The 14,022-nt window shown below is 40.3% G+C and overlaps 1 protein-coding gene across 3 annotated transcripts; it reads right to left on the bottom strand.

Annotated features, from left to right (window-relative positions):
• Positions 1-235: 235 nt before the first annotated feature.
• Positions 236-13,649, bottom strand: LOC117550952 (vitamin D3 hydroxylase-associated protein-like). 3 transcript variants are annotated; one of them, XM_034223569.1, is made up of 16 exons: positions 13,596-13,649; positions 12,962-13,185; positions 9,403-9,516; positions 8,934-9,074; positions 8,447-8,580; positions 7,628-7,834; positions 7,508-7,548; positions 7,298-7,422; positions 4,953-5,078; positions 4,740-4,837; positions 4,435-4,534; positions 4,234-4,277; positions 4,083-4,122; positions 3,883-3,991; positions 1,284-1,429; positions 236-1,134 (listed from the first exon to the last, which is right to left on the bottom strand). In XM_034223569.1, exons 2-16 carry the CDS (start codon positions 13,169-13,171, stop codon positions 1,012-1,014), a joined length of 1,758 nt encoding a protein of 585 aa, XP_034079460.1. In that variant the 5' UTR covers positions 13,172-13,185; positions 13,596-13,649; the 3' UTR covers positions 236-1,011. The 3 variants fall into 3 exon arrangements, with proteins under 3 accessions (XP_034079460.1, XP_034079461.1, XP_034079459.1); XM_034223570.1 differs by having other exon boundaries at positions 12,962-13,179; positions 13,596-13,612; XM_034223568.1 differs by lacking the exon at positions 13,596-13,649 and having other exon boundaries at positions 12,962-13,375.
• Positions 13,650-14,022: the final 373 nt, after the last annotated feature.

Raw genomic sequence — 14,022 nt, 5'->3', positions numbered from 1 at the left:
TAGTTCAGAGTGTCCTTCTCCTAGATGGGCTCCATGGCTATGAGCCCCATCTGCCCGGGGAGCATAGTAGGGAACGGTGCCTTGCTCAGGGACACCTCAGTAGCACTTGGTCTTGCCGGGACTTGAACTGGTGACTTGAACTCCCAGTTGCCAAGCCAACTCCCTATCGACTTCGCCGCCACCGCCTAAACCACATTTCAACATTTCTATTTTTGGAAACCAATAATAGCAATGGTTTACTTGTGAGAAATCAGTCATTTTATTGTATTTTTTGTCATCACATCACAGAAATCTGTCAGTTCTTGTAAAAAAGACACATACTGTATGAATTAGGTGCCAACATTATTCATTATAAACCCTAACTCACAAAACGTTGTGTGTGTGGTTGCTATGCACTGTTTGCATAACGCTGTTGTGAGGTCAATTTATTTTCCAGCATGTATTTCATACTCATGCGATATTATGTTAAACATTATGCCAACTGAAAAAACACTGTTTCATGTTCAATGTTCAGGATGCTGAATTTTGCCGAAACACCCTATAATCAAGCCTGTCAATGTCAGTAACACTGTTCATTTCAATCAATCAATGTTTATAGCCCAATATCACAAATGTTACATTTGTCTCAGTGGACTTCAGTTTGTACAGAATATCAGTATGACAATACGACACCCTCTGTCCTTAGACCCTCACATCGTACAAGGAAAAACTTCCGGAGAAAACCCACATTTAAAAGCAGTAAAAGCTAAGTTCCTGTTTTAGTAGTGCAAGACAAATTAAAACAATGTTAACGAACAGATAAACAAAGAAGGTGTACCGTTTTCAAATCAGTAAACATGAATATTCCCTTTAACATTTATCAAATCTTAATTATGGATCTAAAAAAGCCAATGAGCAGAAAATGCCTGAGTTAATCCTTATATAGCAGAACAGTGAAATTCCTAATATTAAAGCACTTCCTTCTCCCAAACATTGATTGTGTTTTTCCTCATACTTCTTCTGTGTCCTCCTTTACGCTTTGCTCTGTTTGACCAGCTGCTCCACCTCCTTCATGAGGCGCAGGCACAGCTCGTCCTGCCACGGCAGAGTGACGCACTGCACCCCCACGGGCAGACCCTCGCCTCCACACACAGCCTGAACACAAACACAACATCCAGTCAGAGAACCACTAAAGTCTCCTGCCTCCATCTACTGACCAACTGCAGAACTACGGCTTCACACTGAAGGTTTTTACAAGTGCTGTATGGAACAACTGTTGTGTAAGTCACATCAGAGTGTCTTACCTGTTTGAAGAGCTTGTCCCACTGATCCTGATAAACGCCTTTATAGTGCTTCAGTTCCTCCTCATCCTCTGCCGTCACAGTGGAAACAGGAACAACTCCGGCAGGACATTGTAGGAGATTGAAAATCAGCGTGTAAGACGCAGCGCCTGGAAGGAAAGATAATAGGTTATTCACCAGGTTACAGAAGAAGAGGAGGAAGTAATATTATTGTTGTTGTTGTTGTTGCAGGGAGATAGCTGTTTTGCTAATACAACAGCATTGCCCTCTCTACTATCAAGTATCAGCCAAAACTGAATATCATTGATACAAATATGAGGAAAAACCTTTGAATGAATGAACGGATACTATTACACCATGTAAGCCTTTATTTATATAGCCTTCCTATGAAGTGTTTTAAAGTTCAATAATTAACACAGATAATATTTCTCCTTTTTGTCTAGGACATTAAACCATCCTGTATATGTATATATATTTACATATATTTACTGGGTTCAAATATGTCCACCGGTAGAGATTTGGCAATACCATTTCAGGCAAAATCATTATGCCACAAATCAATTATCCGAGCAAGGTAACAAGATTTAAAGAGGCCCTATTATGCTTTACAGGATTATCCCTTTCCTGTACTGTGTAATATTGGTTTTTCAAAGTTCCCTCCCGAGGGAGTTTCTCCTTTGATTTTTTAAAGTGTTTTATAAAGTTAAGTTTTATTGAACTTAAAGTGGACCTATCATGCTATTTTTGAAAAATATATTGTAGGGCCATACCTATATAAAACATGTCTGGAAGTTTTTGTTTCAAAATATCAAACAGATCACCCATTGTAGCCATGCCTCATACTGCTCAAACCCCTCTTTTGCAGCCCTGTTAGAGAAATGCAGATTTTGGGTCCTTAGCTTGAAAAAAAGAAAAGAAGACGAGGCGGAGCTAATCACAGATCAGAATTCTACCGGAGATAAAGTTAAATTCGGTTGTGATAAAACGCCATCCTGTTTAAACCATGTCAAGGATTATTTCTGAAATAGTATGGAGCTCAAATGCCTTTTCTCTTGCGGGTTTATCACAAGGTAAGTTCCTTTTTTTATTTCCTGCTTTTTAAACACGTGCTCTACAGTACATGTTAGCTCTGAGTGTTAACGAGGCTAGCTAATGTAAACACAGACGAGATTACGTCCAAAACACGTCAGGCATTGTTTCTGAAAGCAAATTTCTGTGGGTCCGCCGACGTCACAGCGGATGGAAATCTGGGTTGCGTTCCAATAATCCAAAAATCAGCTCCTAAATTCTAACCCTATCTCCTATTCCTTGACCTCTGAGTGAAACGTCACGGGGTTAAGGGATAGTGGATAGGAGAATTCAAAAGGATTTAGGAGAAGAGACTGCGGTACTTTAGAGAATCCGACGTGTTTATGATGCGCCAGCGGACGTCATTTTGTGCGTCTGCTGCTGTGGGGAAACTATGGAAACTACAGTTTTCTATACAGAGGACTACAACATGGATGTTTAATAAGAACATATCTATTTATTCCCCCGTATGATTGTATGTTGTCGTGTTTTTTAGTGTTATGTATTTGTTTGTATTTTTTGCACACCGGGACAGAGTTGCACTCTGAATCTCGTTATACTCTGTGTATAATGACAATAAAAGGCTCTAAATCTAATAACGAGGGACTACTGTAAACTCATCTAGAGACTCTGCACCCTGCTCTGATGCTGTTGCTTTATGCTTTATGAACGTGGACAACAGAGAAACATATTCTTCATGACCAAAGTTGGAATTGAAATAAAAAATGAAAAGTGAAACTTATGCTCGTCACCCTCTCCCTCCGGTCCACATTAATACAAATGATCCCAATACGTATGATTGTATGAACTATGAACATATCTTAAAATCAATACAAATGTATTTATTATAAACGTTAGTCCTTAACATCTATCACTGTGTATATCACCATTCAAACATCTTTTAAAAGTTGAACAAACCCCACACAGCTCAGTAAACACTGTGAGATGTTGACTTTATTTGATCATTTCAGTAAAAACTAAAGTTCATATTTCTCTCTTTGATTATAATACTGATGAACGTTCAGAACAAAGCACTTTGGCAACTTACCACATACGTTTTAAAATGCTTAATAAGCACCGTAACTTTCATGATATAATTTCTCGGTCATAATCGGTTGTTTCCGTGAACTGTTGAGTGGCGGCAAATGCTGCGGCTGCAATGCATTGTGGGGCAGCATTTTCTCCTCTCCTTTCGTCAAGGGAGGTCCTGTGGTTCCTAAGCTAAAGGAGGTTATAAAGGAAGTTTGAAACCTCCTTTCCTTTCATTTGGAGAATTGTAACGGCACTTATCATGGCTGCCACTGAGGGACTTCCGGCTTATTTCACTTGGTTAGGAAGGTTCCTAAGCTAAATGGACTATTGGAACGCAAATCTGGATCAGCTCCGTTGTAGCCCCGTTTTTAGAGATTTGGGTACTGACGCTGCGTGAGTTCCCCGACGCACCGGGGACACATATTTATGTATAAAAGACATCACAAAGTGCATTTTGCATGATAGGTCCCCTTTAAGTATAGAAGTAGTTTGAGTGCCGTACTGCTGAGCTTGCCGCAGAAGAGGTGGTTGTAGGCCGGTCCGGTCACAGGGCACAGCAGAGCGTCTATGTTGCATTTCCTCCACTCTGCTATCGTTTCCTGAATGTAGTCCTAATGAGAACACAATTGAGCAAAAACAATGAGAACTTAATGTTCTGCATTCCTAGATGCAAAAGCGTTATTAGCCGACAACTAACAGTACCTCAACTGCAGCATGCTGCTTCCACAGATCTTGAATGGATCTAAAAACAAGGCAGACAAAACAATCTGTTTGTTTTTTGCATTTTGCCCATCACATGCAATGTAACGAAACCATAAGTGTAAACCGATGACGAACTAAGTTAATTTCTCACCCAACTCCACAGAGACCTCCTAGAACAACGGAAGCCCGAGTAGACTGAAAAACAAAAGCAAGACATAAAAACCGTTCAAATAAAAAAATAACTGTTTAAGGAAATATCTACCAAATAAATATTTAAACCAATTTTATACTCAACAACCTTGAGGATATAATGTTAGCCTGTATGCATGTTTGTCAGAGGGTGAGAACTCACAAAGGGCTTGAGCAGAAATGAGAGGGTTTTCTTCAACCATATAGGAAGAGCGTACGGTACAATCTGTGCTCTGAGAGAAGGGTCCACAGGGCTGCCCTCTCTGAAACAGAAAATATAAGCGTTCATTAGCACACAACATTATCTGTTTCATAGGGATTGTAACTTGGCTCATTGTTATAGTTAGATAGGTTAAGTTATTTCAACAAGGACCATGCATACAAATTAATCTCAGAAAAGAAAAGATATGAATTATGCCAGATTATATTTTATAGCTAATTTCCATCTGCAAGGTGATTCTAACTCACAGTTTTTGGAGCAGAGTGGTGGCTCCGTCTGCCAGAATACCTTTTACAACCAGTTCAGCTAGAACGTATTCCAGATTCAGATGACAGTAGGGCACCAACTACAGGCACGAATGACAGACAGGGGGAAAGGTAACAGCATTAATAACATAGGGCTCACATCACATATGTTATGTGGCAGTACAGTGTCCGTGTGTCTGAGTGGAGAAGTCTTACCGTGTGCCCTGCTGCCTCTAACAGAGCTTTGACCTCTCTGACGCTGCGGGCCATGCTTGGAGACGGTTGTGTGTAGCCGTCGCTTTCTAGATAACCGATCCGGAGACGTTTGGAGCTCTGGTAAATCTGAGGACAAAAGGTTTTCATTCTGTCAAATCGATAGGGGGACATCCGAGTGGAAACAATACAAACACAACATGCTTCTTTCTCTCCTCTTCTTCTCTTTCATTATGTGTAGGTATTACTTTTGTTTGTTGTAAAAACTTTTGGTATCCACTGTTATAAAAATTCTAAAAAATGTATATTTAAAAAAATGAAATGTAACTAACATATATTTTTAGGAAGCATTTTCTTTAAGTAAGTTTTTTCTTTATTTAAAAGCTTTACTTAAGTAGCCTAAAGTAGTTTCTAGGTAAAGGAAAAGGTGAACAGTTTGATTCAAAAAGGTTCAAAGGTTTAAAGATTTTAATGTAATTTATACAGCTACAGTGTAGAGTAGGCTACATATGCTTATTTTCAGATTCATATCTGTATTTTGTGCCTCTACTGTGACTTATTTCCATGCTTTAATGCTCACAAAGCTCTTTATTTTTTCATACTGCCTGTGCTGCAGCACAGTCTGCTCTGATTGGTTAGCTGGCCGGCTCTGTTATGATTGGTCAACTGCTTAGAGATGTCCCGCCCCTTAGCCTATTATGTCAAATGTGTTGGAGCACTGGCCAATAGAAGCATGAGTGTTACATAGTGATGTCATTAAGGTATGGTAGTAAACAAAGGCAGGGGGGGGAAGTGTGTGGGAGAGAAACTCCATCTAAAGGGAACTATGGGATTGTAGCCTTAGCAGACCTTTTACATGCACAGAAACCTATATAACACCCTACTACAGGATAGGGAAAACCCCAAAAAGCAGAATAAGGCCTCTTGTTAGTGTCACTGTGTCCACAAAGAGTCGTTTGCTCGCAGTCAGAGGGCCAGATCCAGGATTTTTTAGAATCAAGATGAACACAACCATGGATGTTATTGTGTCTTTATGTTTCCCCTGCACATTATAGGTGAACTCATTATTATTAATACAGCGAGCACTTTCCCCCTGAGTGAACAAACAACCAGCAAATCTCAAGGGAGTTTTCAGCATGCTCCTCTCCTCACTCTTTGCCAACAATTATTTCTTAACCACAATTACACAAACGTCTCTAGTAGCTAGAAAGGAAATCTGATCCAATCCTTATTGTTCCTGAAAGAAACTGGTCCGGGGAGTTTTCCCACCTCTTAAAGGAAACCAACATATCAAGGTTGTATGTGGATGGGAATAAAGACTCTCTTCATTCACTTATCGAGCCGTTAGTAACTGGCAGCACGACCTTACCCTGAGGCCAACATTGTGCAAAAAACGGTTTGCTGCTTGTTAATTCTTTTGCAAGCCTTATCTGTGGCATAATTAAAATATGATGTTCAAAGGTGTGCTTATATAGGCCGGGTTTTGAACATTAACTAGATTATTGTGGCCATCGCTCTGCCTCACACGCACTTCTTTATTATTTTTGGCAGCACCTGGAAGTTGATGACATCCAACTGGCTCTATATTTTTTTAAATATACATTCACAAAATCATTTTGACTGTCTATTTTGTAAATGTATTATCTTGTTTTATCTAGACACACACTGGGTGTTTCTCAATCTCGAGTACGCTTGCTTGGTAGCACATGTCTTCATGTCTTTCTTGCTTCAGAAGCGAGGCAAGAATACTTCCTAGCCTCGGAAAACAAGGAATGGAACAGGCGAGCAAGTGTGCAGGTGTGCTTCATATGAGAGGCCCTGCCTGGTCCGTGCGCAAAGCATTGTGGGGATTTTAAGACCGTGGAGTCTACACATGTGCAGCCTAGAAATTTCTCCAAATGAAGCACGCCGGGCTCGGTAGAATTCCAAGTATGCTGGAGATTGGAACAGTACTTCGGCGGCACTCGATGACGTAGTATGCTTGAAATAGTGGCTCTGGAGCAGCTTTACTCGCATTGAGAAACACCCACTATCTATTGCCCTGGGAGAGTGATCCTCCTCTATTGCTCTCCCCAAGTTTCCCCCACATTAATTGCAATTCATAGTGAGGGTCTAAGGACATCGTGTGTCATTGTACACACTGTGAAGCCCCCTTAGCCAAATGTGTAATTTGTGATATTGGGTATTTGACTGATTGATTTGACATTGTAACTGTCACAAAGCATACTGTGCCCCCTCACTGAAAAGATGAGCAAATCCATAGCAGCAGCAAACAACATGTCTGTCCAGGTTAAGGGTCCCAGCCAAGAAGTAGTCTGTTACATAAACCTATTTTGAGGTGGACAAACCTGCACATTAAAAGGCACGGGTGGGACAGTGGGGTCCAAAGAGAACATGTGGTCACACAGCAGCGCCTGCATACACAGAGCCAGACTGTCCACATCCCTCGCCATGGGTCCAGCACAAGACGGCACTAATGTAATGAGAAACATAGGAAACAGTAACCAATGATTTTCAGACAACACATGTAGTATATAGGCAATGATGATACAACTTACTTGATTTTTGCCCTCGATAAATGGAGCTCAAACCCTGTGTACTGAATAAGACACAAAACAAAGAAAACATATTAATGTAATGAATGAACATCCAAAACCTACTGAAGCAGAGACACTCACCTGAGTCGACCTGGAGTTGGCTTGAAGCCACAGATCCCACAGAAGGAGGCGGGTAAACGGATGCTACCCCCTATATCACTGCCCATCCCCAGCAGGGAGCCCCCTCCCCCGATGAGAGCCCCCTCCCCGCCGGAGGAACCTCCGCTGGTCTTCAGGGGGTTGTGCGGGTTCAAGGTCTGCCCAAAGATAGGGTTACTGCATTCATAACTAGATATTAGGTCAAAAATAAAAACACATAAGCATCAAAACATAATTACATGAGAGCACACCTGTACCACAGTTCACTCTTTATACCTTTATTAAGAAATTGTATTTTTATTTATTTATTCACGAAAGGACAATTCACATTAATAAACATGAGCACTTCCTGTAATCCTGTAAATGTGCCAGATTTAGCCAAAGAGGCACATTTTCCTCTGCAGTCCCTGGCAGGTTCATGGAATTAAAGGGGCCATATTAGGCTTTTGGGGATTTCCCCTTTCCTGGAGTGTGTTATATACTGTAGGTTGTTATGCATAATGGTCTGCAAAGGCTACAATTCAACAGTTCCCTCTGGAGAGTTTCTCTCCCACACACTCCCCCCCCCCAGCCTGAAACGCCTCCATTGGACTCCTTTGTTTACTTCTGTAACATAGTGACATCACTACGTTAGCTAACCAATCAGAGCAGACTGGGCTCTGGTTTCAGACAGAGGGTGAAAAGAGGTGCTTCATTAAAGCATGGAAACATGTCACAGTCGAGGAACAAATATGAACATAAAAGGGCCTCTTTAAAGAAATCACACACGAGAACATAAGCACGGGCAAGAAGCATGTTTACTTTAGTAGGGCTTGGGGTATGTTTGTTTTCACAAAAGGAATAGCCCCTTGTTTCTTCAGAACTTCAACAAGAACGCTGTCTTTCTTGGCAGGGTGGTCCAGATTAATGACAACACCACAAGAAGATTCGGAATTCTTGTGATGTAAAACAAAGACAAAAGAGAATGGTTAGAAGAGAGCATCAACTCATCAAACTAAGCTTTATCAATGATTGCCATGATAGGGGTTGAATGTATAATCATTTGCAGAACATGCGAGTACAGATAGCATCATTCAATTCTAAATCCAAAGAGCATGGTTACCTAACCTGCACTTCATCACTGATCAACTAACCTTAATTTAATCCTGGATCACTGTTTCCAAAACAATTTTGCATTGTTGGAAGAGCCTGAGACGAAAGATTTTCATCACCCAAACTACACTGTAGCCATTATGCTTATGAAAATAAAGCATTTGAAAGACGAGTGTAATACACAACTACAGAATACCTTGTATCCATAGTTTTCTTTGATGCTAACTGGGACTCCATACAAGAGACCTTTCCTGTTAGAGTCAAGAGTTTTCATCTGATCGAAACTCTCCAACAGGATCCCAGTGCAGCAGTTCAGATCTTTATTCAAATCCAGAGTCTGTGGGAAGAGGAAACACAGCACAGACCGGTCCTTTTCAAACACATTCCTCCAAAAGCTTGGTTTTATAGACCATGAAAGTCATATAGAAATGTGCAAGCAAGTACATCAATATTTACTTTGTAACAGTGCATATAGACGATTTAAGCAACAAGCCTTGAACATATATATGTATTGCATTTATTTGAATTAGACACAAGTCTGCTGATAAGTTTTAAATATCAGTTTTGGGATGAAAACCTTAAAGAGTAACACTAAGATCTACGAGGCATTTTGAAAAAAATAAAGGTGTTTTTTCTTCGGTATGACTTGTGTTATGTTTTTTCACCTTTTCCATGTAAGAGTAAAACACCTCCTCAGGGTTGAGCGAGCCTTCCTGCAGTTTCTTTGTCAGCTCAGAGAGAGACAGCGTCAGGATGAGAGCGGAGTCGGTCTCTGGATGCTAGAGGGCACACACAAACACACGGTAGGCATTCAGTAGAAACATATGTGTGGAAAGTGAATTCGGACACTAGGCAATAATTATACTTACTTTTTATCTAAGTTTTTATAAGTATGTAAAAGCTCTTCATGGATGTAATATTTAAAAAGAAAAAAATCACACCATAATCATTTTTTATGTATATCTGACTGTGACAACCCTGTGGTTGTCCACCATGTAGTGCTGTTGTAAGAGAGACCCACCTGTGGCACCTGGTTCCACTATTTAAGAGGGCTGCAGAACAGGCTCTCTCTCGGCTGCCCTGCTCGGTGCACCAGGCCACTGCGTTTGGATAAATAAATGATTGTTTTGGGCAACTCCTGTGTGGAACCGTTGTCCTTTTGTTACAAGCAGAGCCAGCTTGTAACATATGGGGGTTCGTCTGAGCCAAGAACCAGGTGATATTTGTTTACTTGATTTGTTTGCCTTGATTGTGTAGGGCATTAAGGAGTAGCTTTGGAATTACCTTTCCTGATAGGTAATTCCAAAGCAACATCTCCTTTAGGGGAGCTTGTTGGTTTGTTATTTTTGTGCATAAACATGATTCAACATTTTTGTCATGGGTACACGTCCGTGGCTGTCTTGGTGAGTAACAGCTTCACTGGGGCTTTACCGGGTCATTGGGTAAGTGTTTAAAACACCTGTCGTGGCATGCATGAAGACTAGGGTGAGACAAGATAGTTAGTATTGGGTAGGCAGTTAGCTAGGGGAGAAAAAAATAAATAAAATCCTTAGGGCCGGGACTCGATTAAAAAAATTAATCTAATTAATTAGAGGCTTTGTAATTAATTAATCGAAATTAATCGCATTTTTAATCGCATATAAATATTTGACCTGAGAACAGTGAGAAGCAATTTTTTTCACATGGATTTTAGTATACCATGAGGCGCATTCACACCGCAGTACTTTTCCCACAAAGGTTCATGAGAACTTAGTTCATGAGAACAAATGAAGCCGCTGACGTCACTTCTTCTTCTTCTGCTTTGGGTTTACTGGCAGGCCGCAAACCACTTCACGGCGTATACTGCCGCCCGAAGTCCCCGGCCGGAAGTCCCCGGAGTTGGGGACTGGCTTCAGTAGAAGCTGCTGGGAGTCCCAGCAGCTTCTACTGAAGCCTTCCGAGTAAATCGCCAGAACGCCGACACCTCCTCATCTCCACCGCTCCCATGTTTTATTTTGTGTTGCCATAAGTTAGTCTCTCTGCGTTTCTGCGCTGGGCTAATGCTAATGCTAATGCGAGGATAATAAAATGGCGGCTTCACCAAACTTTTTGGGAGTTTTACGGGGCGTGGTTTGCAATCCGCCCAGCCAATCAGAAATATAGCTCTTTTCTCACAAGAGAGCCGTACGAAAGTCCCTGCTCTCTAGCAGCGCTCTGCTCTCTAGCAGGGACTTTCGTGGGGGGTAAAAAGGTTCTCATGAACTAATTTTAGTACCGGCTCTTTTTGGTGTGAACCATAGACTGTATGGTGTGAACGCGATAAAAGAGGCTAACGTCCACGCTAGCTTCCACGCTAGCTGCTATATGTTTTGCATTGAGGTGATACTTGAGGCTTGATGTGCTGCGGTGATATGCGAATTCCTTTTTGCATAATTTGCACACAACCGTGCTCTTATCAACGCTTCCATCCGTCCGTTTTTTAAAACAACATTTCCCACTGTTGTTCACTGTGGTTTGTTGTTGTCTGAAGTCATGAACGTTAGTTGGTGCTCCAGTATAATCGGTACGCCTGAAACTCATCCAGTGAGAAACGTTCCGCGGTGCAAAAATAAGTGCGATTAAAATGCGTTAATTTTTTTAACGCGTTAATTTTTGTGTAATTAATTAATCTTAATTAACGCGTTAAAGTCCCGGCCCTAAAAATCCTTTTAACCCTCACTGTGGACGTTTTTGTCCATATGGGTAATTTTTCACTTTTCATTTTGCAATAACTTTGGTTGTGTTGGTGCAAATGGCCTGGTCTTTTCTAACAAGGCTATTTTCTCGATCTATTTTGGAATTTTTTTCCCACAACTTTTTCGGGTTGAATCTTTAAAGCAACTTCCGCCCTAATCAAAAATACCAAGAATGTAATCATTTTCAGGATTTTAACCCTTTAAATGCCATTTTGAATACATGAAACCGCTGTTGTTTTTCATGATGAAAACAGAGAAAATTAGTTATTTTCCATAACATACATATCTGGGGACTGGCTCTTTTTTTTTATCACAGTCTTGGATATGTCAAAGATTAGCAACAACATTGATTTTGGTTGATTATTAGTTTTTGCACAAAATCAGATTGAACAAAAAACTCACACATTAGTCATTGTGGACAAAAATGTCCACTTCTAAAAACTGCTCTAAAATGACCACAGATTAATATTTTATAAAACTTTTTGGGGTTAAATCTTTCAATCAACTTCAGCCCTGATCAAAATGACCAAATGTTAAATTAGGTTCAGGATTTTAACCCTTTAACTGCCAGTTTGAAAACATGAATTTGCGTTTTCTATGAAAAACATGCACAAAAAGGCAGTTCTTTTCCATATAATAAATGTTGGGGGGTCGGGTTTTAATTTTAGTGCACTCGAACCGGTTTCTGAAATGTACCTATCCCACCTTTAAGTAAACAACAAAGTGTAGTGTAATTAAAAGAACAAAATGTATCTTTAAAAATTATAATTAAGTTGCAGGGAAAAGTGTGAAAAGTGGTGAAAGAAGTACTCATCTTGTAATTCAGTAAAACCAGTGTAACAACATTCAGTATACTTGAATCACCAAAAAGTATTGAAGAATGTCCATTTTCATTATTGATTCACTAATGTGTTAATTTTTTCTATTTTGGAGCTTCAAAAGCCGGAGCTCATTTTATATCTTAATCTATAATAGTATGTTATAATTTATAATATAATAGTTATAATAGTTGTAATGACTTTGTATACTGCAGGGTAGCTTGTGAATTTACTCCAGGTGTAACTAAAGTCTGATATAAGTGTTAATTATATTTAACATCATCAATCCAAATCTGCAAAGTAACTAAAGGAACTTAACAACTGTAGTGGAGTAAATGTACACTTACTACTTCTGAATTTTCCAAGTCCAAAATGGAAATACTCAGTAGGCCTACAAGTAGCCTACCTCAGAATGTACCTTAAGTACAGTACTTGAGTAAATTGGTTGATAACCCGGGATGGACAGGAAGAATCGACCTCTTCCTCCAGCTGACCCAACGCAAACGGGACCAACAGCTGGCAGGGGGGAGCCACCAACTCGCACATTTCATTGTATATCACCGCATCATTTGTTTAATTAAATGCTGTTAACTTTTATAAGCTTCCCTTGACTCTTTTCAGTTTATCCTGCTCTCAGGGCTAAATAAATCCTTACAAAATCCACTTAGTAACTGTCTGTGTTGAAATCTCACCGACTTGTTGTACTGCAGCACCGCATGCTCAGCCCGCTGCAGGCTGTCGGTCCTCCGGTTCTGTGCCTTCTGGATCTTAGCCTTTGCCTCCCGTTGAGTGTAGCCTTTCTGCAGCAGCACCACCACGGTCCCTATCATGCAGGCTGCAGACGTAAATAGAGCCGCTGTCCGGGGCTCTACATTCTCCAGATACCGCTGTACGCCCTCCATGATGCTAACTGAGGCTAAAACAAAAACAAACACACTGATGCTGAGGGTGTGAGCTGCTGGCTTTAAAGGAGACATCAACAACTTGGCGCGGAAGAAGAGTTATGTCAAAGATTCATCGTGTTAATCATTTAGCCTATGGAGTCAATAAAACGTTGTAAATCCATACAAACTAACTGCAAGGGCGTGAACCCGGATAATAGGTTTCTATAGAGTTATAACTGTTATAACACTGAGAACAAACCTTTCCCAAATTGGGATCAATAAAGTACCTATCTAAGTCTTTTATATGAGGTCACAGACAAACACCATATGTAAATTCCAACTAAAACTATAAATGATATAAACTATAAACTAACAACCTTCAATTTCTATTGTTTGAAAATATATATATATTCAAGCACTGTCATATGAATTATTCACGTACCTCTTGTTGGGGAAATATTTTCCAAGGTCCATAACTTTGCCCCAGTGTATCATGTATGTAGTTCATACAGTCCTGACTGAGCACACGCACCTGTAACCGTGGCTGCTGTGCTCTCAGTGTTTTGTCTCCCTGTTCCTGCTGTTGGCGTCAGCTGATAGAGGTGTTATGATTAGGGCTGTCAGTCGATTAAAATATTTAATCGCGATTAATCGCATGATTGGCGAATAATGGCGTTCCATAAGGGACCATTATTGGACCAAAAATTGAAAGAAACAGACTAAGAAATGATGTAAGCTCCATGATCAAAACTGCCAAAAATAATTTCATCAATGTCAAAACTGAGGAAAACAAAAATAAACCCCGTGAACTTTGGAAATTACTCAATAACCAGCTTGGCTGCAGTAAAAAACTCAAAACGAGATTTTCT

The sequence above is a fragment of the Gymnodraco acuticeps genome, unplaced genomic scaffold (assembly GCF_902827175.1).
Source record: "Gymnodraco acuticeps unplaced genomic scaffold, fGymAcu1.1, whole genome shotgun sequence".
Lineage (NCBI taxonomy): Eukaryota > Metazoa > Chordata > Actinopteri > Perciformes > Bathydraconidae > Gymnodraco > Gymnodraco acuticeps.
This window is presented reverse-complemented; position numbering and strand designations above follow the sequence as displayed.

Bases quoted from the DNA above. Each gene is read 5' to 3' on its own strand.
- LOC117550952 (XM_034223568.1), bottom strand. From the start codon at position 13,246: ATGTCTCCTTTAAAGCCAGCAGCTCACACCCTCAGCATCAGTGTGTTT. The intron at 4,535-4,739 runs GTGAGTTAGAAT...TTTCTGTTTCAG, and splicing joins ACCACTCTGCTCCAAAAACT to AGAGGGCAGCCCTGTGGACC. The intron at 1,430-3,882 runs GTACGGCACTCA...CTTTCCTTCCAG, and splicing joins CTTCTGCGGCAAGCTCAGCA to GCGCTGCGTCTTACACGCTG.